The following is a 16,864-nucleotide window of genomic DNA, read 5'->3' as shown; positions in this document are numbered from 1 at the left end:
GCCATTTGTCCTAAATGACAGCATGTGAATTCTTTAAATAATTTTCTCTTTATATTCATGAATATCAGTGAGAAATACATGTGCATGTATGTGTGCATTTGTGCTTTATTCATGATTTCTGAGTATTAAACACCAACTAGAATCGTAAGCCAGGACAAATGCATGTTCTCCACAGATATTTTCTCACAGTTGTCTCTGGGACAAAGCAGGACAAGACAAGAACATTAGGGCTTTATGAGCTATTTGGCTCGAACCCAAGGACATCTTAACTTTGGAAATCTTCTAGTGAGTATGTTCTTCCAGCTGCCTTTTCCTCTACCTCCTCTTTACCAAAGCATCTTCTCAGAATCCTAAAGTCTCTTTCACAAAAAAGAATGTACTGATTCTTTAATCTGAGCCCAAATTAGACTTTTAGAAGCCTAATTTAAACAAAAAAGTAAAGAACAAAGCAACCAACAATAACAAAGCCCCAAAACTCTTTTGGATGAATGTGAAAAAATGAAGGATCCAACAATGAATTTTCTTGGCAGGAACAAAGATGAGAAAAGAATTTTCATTTTAGTATTTGCTGTAAGTCATGTTAAATTTTTATTTTTTTACAAAGGTAAATATCCAGTAATATGCTCAGATATATAAAACTGAGCAAATGAACCGTGACTCTTTGATGCAAGTAGGGAAAGGCCATTATTTGGCCACAGCATCCATAACATAGAATAACAGAAAAATTGCGGACACCATTACTGTTTTGCTTTTGGTGTATTTTTGTTCTGTTACAAATGAACTTCTCCTCCTTTTCATTTTCTATGGTAGTCAAACAATCTTTGGTAGTCATGGCTTAAATCCAGTTAGACCTTAGGTTTTGAACTTTTTTATTGGCTCGAAGTCTAGCAGTGAAAGTTGTTTTTTGGAGGGTGGGAACACATTTCCTTTGTCTAAAAACATTAAAGGACTCATGATTTTTAAAAACAATTCATCACTTACAGCTCATCCAAAACCTTTTTTGATTTTGACTGTTTTTTGGTCATTTTTATTACTCTGTACCTCCACTAGAGGGCAATAAGGAAAGAGAAATCAAAAAAATTGATTACCGTTAGGTATTTTCTGAACAGAGTAAGCACCGTGCTACATTTTTGGACGGTTTTCTGAGCTTCTTATAATGAAAAAGGCTCTCTGTTGTAATAGTCCTTTATTTTCCATTTCTATAGACATCATCCTACTTCAGGCTTTCAATACATTGCCCCTGAACCATTGCAATAGCCTGATGTTTTCCCCATCTCTTATTTCTTTCCTATCCCAACCTATTTTATACATTGCTTCCAGGTAAAATTTCCTGATGCATAGCTCTGAATACTTATCCTGTTCAAAAGCCCATTCAGGGGTTCCCTATTGCCTGCTAAATTAATTCTAAACTTCTTATCCTGGCATTCAAGGTCCTTCTTAGCCTAGTTCCAACCTATCTTTCCAGATTCATCTTAAGTTGATCTCTTTCATGTACCTGGCACTTTAGCCAACTGATTTGCTTGCTTCTTGCTGAATGTGTTCTACACTTTGTTATCTAAATGTTATTCAATGTCCAGCTAAATGCCGTCTCTTTTAAGCAACTTTCACTCACTTTCCTCTCCCCAGGTAGAAATGATTTCTCTTGTCTGTGAATTCTCATGTTAATTCAACAAAGACTCATTTTTTTCTTTTTTGATTTTTTTAGGCAATTGGGGTTAAGTGACTTGCCCAGGGTCACACAGCTAGTAAGTGTCAAGTGTTTGGTCTGAGGCCGGATTTGAACTCAGGTCCTCCTGACTTCAGGGCTGGTGCTCTATCCATTGTGCCACCTAGCTGCCCCTAACAAAGGCTCATTTTTAAATGATATTCTTCTGATGAATGTTTATAGCTATGAATCATAAAATACTCCATTTTCCAAAGAAATGGATTTAAAGGTCACCCCAAAGAATAGTGGAGAGGTACATGTTCAGTGTAAGTAGGTTGTGATGTGTTACCAACCCAGAGTTTCTTAAGAGAAACAGCATTAGGTCTGTCATCAGAAACTATATGAAGAGAAAAGATTGCAGTTCAATCATGTGATAAGAAGGAGTGAATAATGCATTCTTCATTTATAGTTCTAATATTAGTAGACATTTAATTCCTTAAAGTTTGTAAAACACCTAGATGTATGTCTCACCCGATCATCACAATAATCCCATGAGGTAGCTGAGACTGAGTGTTGTTAAATGATTCACACGGGGTCACAAAGCTGGTGTTGGAAGTAGGTCTTGAACCTAAGTCCTTATGTCTCCAAGATGGCCTTGAAATCTCACCATAAGGAGAGGAAGTCTTCCAGGAAGATGTGGACATGAATCATTCAACATGAGGGGACATGGAAAGGTTATTACCTACATTATCGGAGGTAGGGCCCACATCAAAGAGATCGTAGGTGTGAAGTGTTGTGAAATTGCCCCATTCTCCCTATAAATGGACTGACTATTTAGAATAATGGATTGTTTGCTCAGTTCTATATCAGAGGTTTTTTTTTAAAGGTGGTTTTTTTAATCCACTTCATTGTAGTCTATTATTAAGGTAAACTCATTAAAGCAGTTGTGAATATCATTTAGTAGGCTTTGTAGTATTTTGGGGTTTGATGTATTCAATACAATGTCATCTAGAATACCAACTCAAAATTTAAAGTATATCTTGAGATTGAATATTAAAGTTCTCTACTCTTAAAATCATACATACAAAGATTCTCCATGACAATTCATTTTTGTTATTCAATATTCTTCAATTTAAATTTACAAATAATTGAGCCTCACTTTCATCTGAATTGATAAAAAGAGGGAAGAACATACACAGTTAGATATGAAAATATAAATTTCATTCAACAGGAATAGATGAGGAAAAGGGGAGAAGGGGGGAATAAAAGGAAGAGATTAGTCCTGAGCATAACAAACTCTAACCATCAAGAGTGGATTGTTAAAGAAAGGTTTAAAAGGAAAGAAGAAAAAATTAAAAACTTCTGATTTAAGTCTGGTCCTAGGAAAGAGAAGAGGGGCAGGGGAACAAAAGCGTATTGCTTCACACCTTGAGAATTGGTGCTGAAAACACTCCTCCTTTGCCATCCTCTTGCTCCTTATAATGAGGGTCTGAGAAACTGATAAATGCAATGACCAACCATAAATCCTGAACAATCATGATGAAGAATGCTACATACCTTCTGACAGAGAGGCAGTGGTCTTTTAGGAGGCAAAGGATGAACAAGATGTATATTTTGGGGGGCAGGGTTGATATGGGAATTTGTTTTGCTTGACTATGCATATTTGTTACAAGGCTTTTTTTCTTTTTTAGTGGGATGGGAGGAGTTGGAAAAGAGAGAAGGTGGTTTTTTGTTAATTAAAAATACTGAAGTTTTTTTAAAGTGTAGACTGAATGAAGTTAAGATTGCAAGAGAAACAGTTAACTGGGGAAAATATCTTACAGCGACTTTTTCTGAAAAACATCTCTTTTTCAAGATGTATAAGGGACTGATTCAACTTTGTAGGAATAAGAACCATTCCCCAGTTAATAAATGGTCAAAGGATATGAGAAGGCAGCTTTCAATAGATTTATGAAAAACAATTTCCCAGATCACTATGCAAATTAATGTAACTCTTAAGTTCTGCCTTACACCCTTTAGTAGGCAAAGTTAGCAAAGAAAAGGAAGATGACAAATATTGGAGGGATCATGGGAGGACAGGTACATTAATGAAGTGTTGGTAGAGCTGTGACTTGGTTCAGTCATTCTGGAAAATGATTTGTCCAAAAATTACTAAACTGTACATGTCCTTTGGTACTGTGATACCAACCCCTACTGACTGAGTCTATGCCCCAAAGATGTCAAAGAGAGGAAAAAGGACCCACATGTACAAAAATATAGCAACTATTTTTTTGTAGTTACAAAGAACTGGAAACTAAAGGGGATAATTATAAATTGTGGAATGGATGAGCATATTATGTCATTGCCTCTACAAGAAATGATAAAAAGGCTATCTTTCAGAGAAACTGAGGAAATTTGTATGAACCAAATGATACATAGTGAAGTGAACACAGTCAAGACAATTTATACAATAATAATAACATTGTAAAGCGAAACAAATTTTAAACAGTTATGAATTCTGATGAAAGCAATGAACAAGCATGATTCCTGAAGACTGAAATGTAGAATGCTACCCTAGAAAGAGATAGTGAATTCTAGATGGCCAATGTGGGAATTTTTTTTTGTTTGATCATGAATATTTCTTAAAATGATTTTTTTATAAAGGGGAAGGTGTTAATTGAAAAAATAAGAATAATGTTTTTAAAAAATTGTTATATGGGGGAGAAAAGGAAGGAAAAGGACAGCTGTTTAACCAAAAAACAGATTTGAGGATCTTCCTGAAAAGGAAGGAGCTGTATGCTTTGAGGAAGCAGAAACTCCTTGTCTTCCAAAGAATATTATAGTAGAACCACAGAAGCTATCAAAGAAGGCCACTCAGTAATGGTCAGGGGAAAATGAGAAGAATAATTGTAGTTAAATAGTAGTCCCTGTTTTAGTGTTTCCTCCTTGAGTTATTGAGACAGCTATTTATTGGCCCAACCAAAAATAGAGAGGTCTGTTATCTTCCTGAGTGTGTATCAGAGCCCAAATAATTTGTCAAAATGGAAGACAACAGATTACTTCTGGTGATTTGTGTGGAAACAAATGAGAAGGAAGGAAAGAAGGGAGGAAGGAAGGGAGGAAGGAAGGAAATGTGGAAGGAAACATTCGATAAGCATCTACTATGTGCTAAGTACTGCACTAAGCACTTTACTATTAGTATTTAATTTGATCCTTACAACAACTCCGGAAGGTACATTGTTATCATTTTTATTTTACAGTGCAGAAAACTGAGGCAAATACAGTGACTTACTTAAGGTTATGCAGCTAGTAAGTGTCTGAGGCCAGATTTGAACTCAGGAAGATAAGTCTTCCTGACTCCAGGCCCAGCACTTTATCCACTGCCCTACCTAGTTGTCCCTAGAAGAGGGCTAAAATAATACTGTCAATGACTTTTATGTAGTGACCTAGAACCTGAAGGCCATAAGGATAGAGGCTGTGTTTTTACTCATTGTTGCCCAATGAATACAAGGAATGCAGGAGAAAAAAATGAATTTAGGAAGTGCACAGCTAACTAAGAAGTGGGCTCTAAAAATGAGCTTTGGATGACTGGACATACATGGATGACAGGCTCCTGGCCATGAAAAAGACTGCCAAGGGTGCATTATGCTGAGCATCTTGCAAATTTAGTCAAAAGGGTTTTAATCTAAAAAAATGGAATGGGGGGACAACTGCCTGTGTATGTCGCCCAACTTAGAGACAATAAAGAGCAGCCACAAGGATGGAAAAGTAATAGTAGTAACAACACCCAGGAGCTCAGAAGAGAGAAAATCCCAGAAAACTGGCAGTAGTAAGACCTGTGGCCTCAATATGCAAATGCCTGGGCAACAAATGGAAAATTAGAGGTCCTATTTTTTCATTTTTCTTTTTTTTGCTGTTGTTGTTTTTATTTAGTATTTTATTTTCCCCCAGTTAAATGTAAAAACAATTTTTAATGTTTGTTTTTAAAACTTTGAGTTCCAAATTCTCTCCCTTCCTCTCTCCTCACTCCTTGTTGAGATGGCAAGCAATTCCATATAGGTTATACATATAGGTTATACATGCATAGTCGTGCAAAACCTATCCATAATTGTCATGCGGTAAAAGAAAACATAGATAAAACAAAAAAACCTGAAGAAAATAAAGAAAGTTTAAAAAAAAGTATGCTACAATCTGTATTCAGACACCATCAGTTCTTTCTCTGGGATTGGATAGCATTTTCCTCATAAGTCCTTCAGAGTTGAGGTCCTTACAAAGAGGAAAATTTGACCTCATATAGGTAACTCTGAGGTTTTTTTGGATGAAACAGATGACTGGACTATGGCTGTAGATAGGCATACCTTATTCCTAAGAAACAGGATAGGTAAAACTGTAATGGGATTGCATATTAAAATGATATACCTCATTTTAGGAAATTCTGGAATCAGAGTGGGAAAGCATGACAGAGAGCATGTGGGTGATGTTAATGGAGAGAAAACCAAAAGTGATTTTGTCATTGGATCATACCACAGAATACTTGGGCATAAAGAGGAAATAGATGAGAAATTTCAAAAACAGATCACAAGCCTGGCATGGAGGCATGATGCTGCAGTGACTAAGAATTCAATTATCTAGACATCTGCTAGAGCTCTCTCTGCCCAAACCGAGCAGATAATAACTTCTTGACTTGCTGTAGGGACAATTTTAACCTTCAAAGCCTAGTATTAGGCTAAATTATTTTCTGGATTTCATTCACACTAACACACAGGAATGGGCTGCTATGGTGTAAGTATTGGGAACCCTTGGTGAAAGTGACCAGTCCCTCTGAGAGACCCTTTGAGGAGAGGAAATCCAAACATAACTTTACATGCATCCTAGATTTGGGGAAAGCAAATGTTAAATGGTTCAGAAGATAGTTAGAAAGGCTCTCATGAGCTAATATTCTTTAAGGGAAGTCAGCTGAGTTGGGATGGAAGGTGTTCTGGAATAGAACTCTGAAAACACCAAGATAATTTCATGAGAAAGGAAAAGTGAGATTGTCTGAAGAAACCGATGTGGATGCACGTGGAACTTGTTATCCAACTTGGATTTTTAAAAGAAATGGACAGAACATAGAAGCAAAGACAGGTGACAGGATGAGTGCATCATGAACCCATAAAGACAGTGTCAGGAGTGGTAACACATTGGTGAGCTAACCTAAGGACAACAAAAAGCTTAAACCTTTTTGGAGAAAAAGGATAATCACAGAGTGAATAGGACACTTGCTTGGGGTGACTGTGGCAGTAACTGATAGAAGGAAGGCAGAATTAACTAGCTCTCATTTTGCTCCCATTTTTCTCCCAAGAATGATGTTTGCACTAAAAATAACAAAATGAAAATTATTAACAAGGTGTTGATATCCAATACAAGTAAGGAGACAGATTATGAGAGAATGTTTTCTTTCCCTTGAGGAAGTCTATTCACTTGGCTCAGATGACCTTCATCCTTACTAATGAAATCCCTGGCAGATGTGATTGCTGAGCCACTGTTAGGGAATAGGAGAGGTGCCACAGGATTAGAGAAGGGTAAACAACCTAGTTTTCAAGAAAGGGAAAACAGCACACTTGAAACTATAGGTGGGTTTGACTGTTTGCTGGCAAAATTCTAGAATAGATCATCATAGTAATTGTTGCTTAACATTTGGAAAGGGAAGATCAGCTTGGCTTCATCAAGAAGAGGTCAAACAAGACTGATCTTATTTCCTTTTTTGACAGGATTACTAAACTAGTATATGAGGGAAATCTCGTGGACATAGCTAAGTAGATTTTAGCAATACATTTGATAAAATATCTAATGCTACTGTCTTGGAAAAGAGATTGAGATATGGACAAGATGATAATATGGTTGGATGGATTCAGAATTGGTTGGGTGGCTGGACTCAAAAAATATTTTTAATGGCTCAGTATCAACGTGGCTGGACATGTACATAGTATATCCTGAAAATTGGTGCCAGAACTTGGTGAAGTTTCACATTTTTTAATCAGTGGCTTGGATAAAGATGTATGTGACCTGCTTCTGAGATTGTCCAGACCTAGGAGGGATAACTAACATATTAGACTACACACTGTTCCCAAAGAGTTCTTCAGAGGAAAGAAAGAACATTTTATTGAATCTAATGAGAGTACCTCTCCTCTAGTCATCTTTGTGCTGTCTCTCCCTTATTCACCCTCCACCTCACATTTGGTATTCAATTCTTTCCTGTACTCCTAATTGGTAAGGATTCCTCATATCTGAGATGTGACCTCACCACCATAAAGTGCTGTGGTCATCTTTATGCTATGTCTTTCTCCCATCCCTGTTTTATGCTCCCTTTTCTAGGAATAGTAATTACATCAATAAAACTATTCCTGAAAAGTATGTGTGTATCAATTTTCTTAGGATTCTATTGAACATCCTGGTGACTTCCCAAGTTAAAACATCCGTCCCTGGCAACCACTTCGTAAATGTATTGTTTTCTGCTATTGGAATGTAAGCTCTTTGAGGAAGCTGTGACTATCTTGCTTTTTGTATTTATATTCCCAGCTCTGAGCTTAGTGCTTGGCATATAAGAAGTGCTTAAGTAATTTTTTTCATTCATGTATTCAATATCAAATTCAATAATGATAAATTGTGGTTACAAAAATCAACTTCACAATAACAAAATGAGAAGGCATAATAATGTAATGGTTTCTTTGAAAAACATCTGAGTATTTTAGAGACCTGCAAGCTCAATATGAATAAGCAGTATGATGTAACAGCTAACAAAGCTAATGTGATTGGGACTTAATAAGAGAGACATAGCTCAAAGGAATAGGGATGTTATATTTTGAAAATACTGTGCCTTTTCCACCTCATCTAGAGTGTTGTATTTTGGCATACCACCACTAAAAAGTTCACTGATAAGCTGGAGATTGTCCAGAGTACAAGGAGCATTGTGAAGGGATTTGAATCCACTGGAAGATTGGTTGATGGAACTGTATGTTTGTCCTAGAGAAGAAAAGACTCAAGAGAAACATGATTGTTCTGTTCAAGTATTTAAAAGATTGCCTTGTCTAGGAAGGGTTAGCCTTGTTCTTTTTGGCCAGAAGACAGAATCAGGAGCAATGTGTAGAAACTGCAAAGAGATAAACTTAGCCTTGATGCCAAGATAAATTTCCCCAACAATTAAGGCTGTGCAAAAACTGGAATGGACTGCCCAAGTCAGTGTTGAGTACTCCCTTGGAGGTCTTCAGAGGCCGGGTGACTACTTGTCAGGTATGTTAAAAAGGAGATTCATTAATGTATGGGATACATTAGGTGATTACTAAAGGCCTTGCCCATACCAAAATTGTATGATTCTGTAATTCTCTGAAATTGAAGGAAAATCTGCAGCTTTCCTACCTAGGAAAAGTTACCTAGATCCATGAAATTTGATCCCTGTGTTTCTTATAAATCTTGGTCTAAATGTTCACTCTTAGCCTAATAAAGAAACAAGAGTGTTTTTGTTTGTTTGTTTTGATCAAATGCCCCCATAGTGAATTGTTGCATCTCTTTGCAGAGATCTACTTAGAGTCTGGTGTAAAAATAGTAATGATTCCCACAAAATGTGGATGGCATGGAAATTTTAGTAATTTTTTTTCGGAATATACTTTTCTAAAATGAGGGTTATCTTGACTAATAAAAGTCAGCTGTCCATGCTAAATTCAATTTTTTTGTTGTTTGACTTCTGAGAAGAAGCAAAAAAATTCATGAAAATGACGAAACGGTTTTTATTTTTAACATTCTGAAGTGTTCTCATATACATTATTTTTTTAAAGCTCTGAATAATTTTTTGCGTTAATAGGATAGGATCTGCCATCATGAAAGAATTCTAAATCTAGATTTAAAAATTTATTTATTTTCTCATTTGAATTGTTTAAAATGTTTGCTTCTTGAAAGGAATTAGATATTTTAGGGAGTAGTTCCTAAAGAATTTTGCAAAAATAAGATGCGTTGAAAGAATTGCAAGTTGCTTGATTATCTGCTAAAGCAAATAGCTATTCTTTTTAAATTGAAATGTCTAAAAAGCTGAGCTGTAATGCTTTTTGTTTCTTTTAAAAGACTAGGTAGTTTCTTACTTCTGATGATTAAAAAAAGACAGTCTTTGGCTTTCATGCTATTGGCATGGACACAGGTGACTTACTAGCTTGTTCGCTATTTGTTCATATGACTTGAAAGGCCAGAAGGGTAGGAGAAGTTGCTGTTTACAGCTAGGAAGTGACTCAGAGGCCATCTGGTTATATAGGATCACAAGATCACGGATGTAAAACTGGAATGTACTTTACAGGATGCCTACTCCATTTTATTCCCATTTTGTAGATGAGAAAACTGAGATCCATTTGGTTTAATGGTTTACCTAAGGATACAGTATTAGTGGCAGGTCTAGGACTTTGGGACAGATCCTCTGGGTCCAAACCTAGCCTCTTTTAAATTTTACCATATTGCTTCTCTTTTTCCTCTCCAGTAGTTTCTTTGTTGTGAATGGGAGAAAGTCAATCAATAAACATTTATGAAGCACCTATTATGTGCCAGGTACTGTGCTGAGTGCTGTGAGACTTAGAAGACAGTAAAAACTCTAAGAACTGCAGCTTGATTAAGAAAGCCCTTGTAAGTCAGAATCTTAACATTCATTTTGAACTCCTTTTGGGTATCCACAGTGACTCTTCCCTCCCTCACCCCACCTGATTTTCAGCTTCCTTTTGTGTGTTGTTTCCCCCTAAGCTCTTAGAGCCCAAGAACTGTCTGTCTTTTTTATATTTGTGTCCTCAGTGTTTATCACAGTTCCTGGCACATACTAGGTGCTTAATAAAAGGTTGATTGACTTTTTATTGACTATTAACACCAAGTTTCCTAACCGAAATGTGTGAAGAGATAGTAAACATTTACATTAATTTTACAAATGAATCAGGAAGGTTAGCTGACTTGCTTTATGTCATATAAATGATTCAGTGATTATCACACGTAAAATACGGTTTATATTTCATTGCCAGAATCATACAAATCTAACTATGATTTGGATATTTTTACAGTTACGATGATTGCCCCTTTTGAGGGGTACACTGTCATTGTATCATAAAATAAACCATATGTATGTAAAATAGTACATATATGTATAATAGTATAGCTAGTAGCAAATCTTTTGTTCTATGACCATAAAGCTAAGTTAGTGAATAGTGAAAGGAACATTCGGCAAAGGACAAAGTACTACTGTTCAGGTTAAAAAAAATAACCAACTCGTTTTGGAATGTCTGAACAGGGTTTGGATGGGTCAGATGAAAAAGTTCTCATTCTGAACACTGTGGATTTGTTCGATAATATCCAAGGGTAAAATAAAATTGAAATTGATATAGAAATTATATATATGTATGCATATATGTATCTATATTAGGGAAGGGAAGCAGAGCAAATAAGGAATTAGAAATAAAGGAAGGAAAATAAATGAATTAAGGGAGAGAGCTGAGTAGGCAAAGTCGATTGTTCTTTAAGAAAAGGGAAATGAAAACAGATCGGGGACTCCTGGTGCAGCTTATTTTTGTATGAGCTATTTCCCTAATGAGGTGAGTGGCGGAAGGCCTGATCAGCAATAACTTTGAATGTCTGTGTTTTGTTTCTCTTCCTGTGTGAATCATAAGGGCAAGAATTGGGACTTGTGCCCTCAATTGAGAGCAGACCTCCCTATATTTGTACACGGTGTCATATTACATGCTCTTTTACTGCCTAGGAGCATTTTAAACTAACATTTTAATTTTCATGCTCCTGCAACATTTCCAGGAACACTGACAAACTGACGCTATGGATTCACACAAACTGCTTTGTCGTTCAGCGGCTTCTAAATTCTGAACTCATTAGCTCTCCTCCAGTATTTTTATTTTTCTGTTCTCCATAAAGAGACTTTTTCCAGTGTATGCTACTCCTTTTCTGGTCGACTGAAAACTTAAACATGGCTACCTTTTCATTTCTTTTCAGTCTACTGTATTATTTTGTAGCACAAATTATAGTACTATAGCTTCTCACTTCTGAATAAACTGTTCCAACATGTAGTCAGCCTGGACAGCTTAAAAACTTCTGTCTTTTGGTGTTTATAAACCCTCAATCTCTAAGATTTTATAATTAGTTTTAGCCTTTTTTTGACTCAGTAAAAACCCAAAGTCTGGAATGCTTCAACAGTCAGATAGTTTATGAATAAATATTTATTATCGTTACTATTTTGTATTTTAAAAATATTTTTCTGCTATAATACATTTCCTATATATTGTTTTGTTTTGTTTTGGCTAGGCAATGGGGTTAAGTGACTTTCCCAGGGTCACACAGCTAGTATGTGTTATGTGTCTGAGGCCCCATTTGAACTCAGGTCCTCCTTACTCCAGGGCAAGTGCTCTATCCACTGCACCACCTAGCTGCCCCCATTTCCTATATATTGTTAATGAAATTTCTAATACTTCCCTATAGTCTACTATTGCTGTAATTTCTTTTCGGTTTGATTATTTTTTTTTTCATTGTGTGATTTATATTTGCATGGGTGTCCAAAAGAAGATGTTTCCCAACAACTTAATATGTTGTGTGGAATACAATTAAGAAGACAATTATTTTCACTGGACATATTAAGTTGGTCCTGAAATCTTAAGACCAACTGGGCTGGCTAAAGCTCTGCATGTATATTTTATATAAATGAAGAGAAGAAGGTTCATGTCTAGGAACTATCCCCTCAGTGGTCTTAGACAATAAGTACTTAAGGTATACGAGGCACTGTTCTAAGCTGGTGATACAAAGAAAAAACAAAAGACAGTGCCTGATCTCAAGAGGCTCACAGCCTAATGGGGGAAACAGATAAAACAGATAGAGATATAGAGATAGAGACAAATCAGTCAAAGGTAATTAATAGAGGGGGGCACTGAAGTTGTACTTAGCAGTAATTGGTCAGTGTTAAGCTTATCAATGACAGCATGAGGGCAGTGGGGAAGTAGGCATGGGGAAAGATGCAGGGATGTTACCAGAAGACATCAGCAGCCCTGCAGTGCCCTCCCTATATGTGTTCTCTATTGGTGCCCCTCCTTGAATGTACCCTGGTCATGTATTCCTCACATTTTTACAACTCCACATATCTCCTGGTAACATGTTGCCTGCATTTGTATCCCTTCTTCCATGTTCCCTACGCATATTCATTCTTTCATCTGAAAGTATGTGTATTTGTGGAAAAGTGTGTGTCAGGTTTACAAAAGAGACATTTTATTGCAATGTCTCTTACTGTACTCTTTCATTAAATGCCCTTTATTTGAAGTAATTTTTTTTTAGGCCAACTAGAAAAAGTGAGGCTCATGGTTATAAGCAGAGGTGAACTTCCAGAGTACTTTGAATCAAACTAAAAAGCATCTATTAAATGCTCACCGTGTGCCAAGCACTGGGGATACAAATGGAAAGTTCCTCCTCTTGGAAAGCTCAAACATTTTCTTTGGACTGCTGCTGTGGAGAGGACAGCAAGAGACTAGCATTGCCTAGGCTACATGTGTAGGGCAGTCCCTGATGCCTGAAGGTGTAGATCCAAGGTAGAAAGTAAGACCTGGAAGACCTGATGGCGACCCTATGCAAATTTGGAGTTGCCTCCAGGTGCTATAACCCTAATCCTATTGTAAGAATAAAATTATCCTTTTCCTATCATAACAAAGTAATGTGTGCTAGCTGAATCCTCTTTCTTCTCCCTTTCCTCCTCATCACTCCCATCAATTAGCTTCTTTTCCAAACTTTCCTATTGACCCAATTTTACAATCTTGGCATTAGCTTCATTTTCTCATACTCCCTCACTTCACACATCCAGTCAGTGGGGAATCAGGAAGGGCCCTATTTAGGAGGTTATCATTTAAATTGAGTTTGGAAGAAAATCAGGGATTCTACAATGGGAAATGAAGCATTTTAGGTGTGTAGGCACCCTGTGGAAATTCACAAATTGAGGATGGAATGATGCCTATAAAGAGAAGTCATGCAGACAGCTTGGAAGGACCAATCAACTGCAAGTCATAAACATTCTGCTTTGATATCATCTCCTACAGTTATCTTCTTCTCTCCCTTCATATGACCATGGACGTAGGCCTTCATCACCTTGGACTATTGAAATAGTCTCCTAGGTGTTCTTTTTTGCCTAAAGTCTCTCCTCTCTCCAAAACATCCTCCACACCACAGATGTCAAACTCACTACTTACTACAAGATTCCCAAGTGAGGCCTAAACCAGAATAAAATGTAATTGGGAAATTTTTAACAAAATAAATAAAAATACAATATAATATAGATAATATAACCTAGAGGTAAATATGTAGCCATCAGGGATCCACTTTGGATCTGCTTTGGCTCCACGAGGCTGCCACCATGATTGTTTTTAAAGCACAGGTGGGACCATGTCACTCCTTTGCTCAGTAAACTACTCCTGAATCTATATTACCTCTAGGATCAAATGCAAACTCCTCTGTTTGTCATTTAAAACCCTTTACACCTGTCTACAGACTATATTTCCAACCTTATTATTTTGGGGGCTTGTCAAATTCGCCTTTCTGCTGCTCCTCCATAGACATTCCACCTAATGTTCCTAGAATGTACTTACTCTGCCTTAGGTCCCCTCTAAAACTCCCTAAAGCTCAATTAAATGCTGCTCCCAGGGGAGGCCTCTTTTGATCCCCCAGCTGCTAGAGCCTCTGCCAGCCCTTGCCTTTTCTTTATATTGGATATATTTATCTGCATATATATTATTGTCCCCTGTAGACTTTAAGTTCCTTAAGGATAGTATTGTTTCATTTGTTTTAGTGTTTCTTGTACTTCCATGGCACCTGAAACACAGTAGGCACTTAATGAAAGCTTGTTGATTGATTAATTGATCATCTTAGAGTGCATATAGATAGAAGGTACATACAGGTATCATATTTGCTGGTTTTGTGCAGATTTCCACTAAAAAGAGAAACAAAGAATTCTTAAAGGTATTAAAATCATTCAAGGCTCCTTGACCTGTATTCAGGTGAATTTGTGGTTGGTTTGAATTATCTGGAAAAATTGTAGAAATATTTCTATTTGCTTTGCTAGAGAAGAAATCTTTTCATGCTTTCTAATGAAAAAGAAAGTCTTATAGCAATTTTTATGACAATAAACATTTCCATCAATATGCAATATTCAATTGGCAGTCTTTTTAATGATTTTCTTTGCTATTTAAAGTTAATTTTACTCCTCTACATAGCTGTCATTCATATTTTATTTGCTGTTTTTTAAAAATAATTTTGCAGTTTCGGTAATAATGAGCTCTGTAGACTTCCTTGATTGTTTATTACTTTACCCCTTTAATGATGTAATTTTAAATTTAAAAAATTATTATTTTTCTTGATGCCTTTTGTTTTTATATCACATTCATTTCCAATTATATCCTTCCTCTTCCAGCAAATCATTTGCAGTAACAAAGATTTTTAAAAGAAAGAGAAAAAATGAGCAGGTTAGCTACACAATTTGGCACATCAATTGTGCCTCCCAGTCTATAAAACATTCCATATCCATAATCCTCTACCTTTGCGTCAAATGGAGAAAGGCAGAGTTCCCTCAGCTGTCCACTGGGGCCAAGTTTGTCCATTATAGTTATATAATAATTGATTTTCTCTTTTCAGTTTTTTTTTCTTTTCGTCTTTTACCTCATAATAGTTACACATTTCTTTCTTTCTTTCTTTCTTCTTTCTTTCTTTCTTTCTTTCTTTCTTTCTTTCTTTCTTTCTTCTTTCTTCTTTCTCTTCCTTTTTCTTTCCTTCTTTCTTTCTTTCTTTCTTTCTTTCTTTCTTTCTTTCTTTCTTTCTTTCTTTCTTTCTTTCTTTCTTTCTTTCTTTCTTTCTTTCTTTCTTTCTTTCTTTCTTTCTTTCTTTCTTTCTTTCTTTCGCCGTGCTTAGTTCACTTTGTATCAGTCTTCCCAGGTTTCTCTCAACTAATATTAATTATGTATTTTTTCATTTTTTAATTTTTATGATGTGGTAAATTTTCATGGAGTTTTCACAAACTTCAATTTCTTTAGCTCTTCCTTAATTAATAAGTATGTACTTTGTTTCCATCTTTTTGCTACCACAAACGTGGTGCAATTAATGTTTTGGTGCAGATGGGGCCTTTCTTTGTGTCTTAGCAGTGGGACTTCTGGGTCAAAGGTATGGGAATTCAATGTTGTATTTAAAAAAAAAAGAAGATTCCAAAACCACAAGAAGGAAGCAAATACCTCCATGTTCCTTTTTGTTAAATGCTTTAAAATAATTTATATTTTTATTTATTTTTTTCTTATAGCTTGCAAACTTCCCAAGACTTTGTGAAGAAACAGAACGGATTGTTGCTAACCACATTCGTGAAAGAGAAGGAAAGACTAAAGACCAGGTAAGAAATAAATTTTAAGTTGATGGATGGAGAAAAAATATTTGAAGCAGATGAGTTTTTTATGAGAGATTCTAGGGAATAATTCCCATATTTTCTCCTTTAAAATGTTTTAGACATTTTAGGGAGTCACTATGAGTTGGTACATCAAATAATTAGAATTAGAAGATATTTGATAATCCTGTAATTGCTAATATCCCATTGAGGAGACTCCTTTTTGTGAGGCCACTGATATGAAGGAAAATCATAGGCCACATAAAATTTTTAAAAACAACCTAATGTTGACTTTATCTTTTTAGGAATAACTATTAAAAATAAAGTTAGGTAATGCAGTATATAGAGAGATAGACCTAGAATCAGGAAGACTTATCTTACTGAATTCAAATCTGGTCTCAGACACTTACTAGCTGTGTGACTCAGGGCAAGTCACTTAACCCTGTTTGACTCAGTTTCCTCATGTATAAAATGAAGGAATTTTAGTAAAGTATCTCCAAGGTATCTTCTAGTTCTAAATGTCTATAGTATCTTCTTGTGTCTAATTGTTAAGATTTTAAGGTGTGGATAGAAAGAAAGAAGAGAAAAGAGGCTGAGAGGGAAAGAAGGATAAAGAAATCAAGAGGAAAAGAGAAAGAAATGTCCATCAAAGTAGAGAAATGGTGGGAAAGGGAAGGGAACGACAAATCATAGATCTGTCTATCTAATCTATCTGTGTCTATACTTCAGATTAAAAAATGTTTTGGTTTCCATACAACAACTTTGTGAGGCTGATAATAATGAGTATTATCACCATTTTATGGCTAAGGGAACTGAGGCTATGAAAGGTTCAGTGGCATGAT

The 16,864-nt window shown here is 36.0% G+C and overlaps 1 protein-coding gene across 7 annotated transcripts in view; it reads left to right on the top strand.

The window, feature by feature from the left end:
* Positions 1-16,864, top strand: part of DNM3 (dynamin 3) — a 682,754-nt gene that overhangs the window by 218,259 nt on the left and 447,631 nt on the right. For all 7 annotated transcript variants that reach the window (XM_078156497.1, XM_020970517.2, XM_020970516.2 and 4 more), the window contains one exon: positions 15,945-16,031. In XM_078156497.1, coding sequence (XP_078012623.1) covers positions 15,945-16,031 — 87 coding nt within the window. The remainder of the gene's footprint in view (positions 1-15,944; positions 16,032-16,864) is intronic.

This window comes from Phascolarctos cinereus, unplaced genomic scaffold, assembly GCF_003287225.1.
Source record: "Phascolarctos cinereus isolate Bilbo 61053 unplaced genomic scaffold, phaCin_HiC Scaffold_5;HRSCAF=322, whole genome shotgun sequence".
NCBI classification, from domain to species: domain Eukaryota; kingdom Metazoa; phylum Chordata; class Mammalia; order Diprotodontia; family Phascolarctidae; genus Phascolarctos; species Phascolarctos cinereus.
This window is presented reverse-complemented; position numbering and strand designations above follow the sequence as displayed.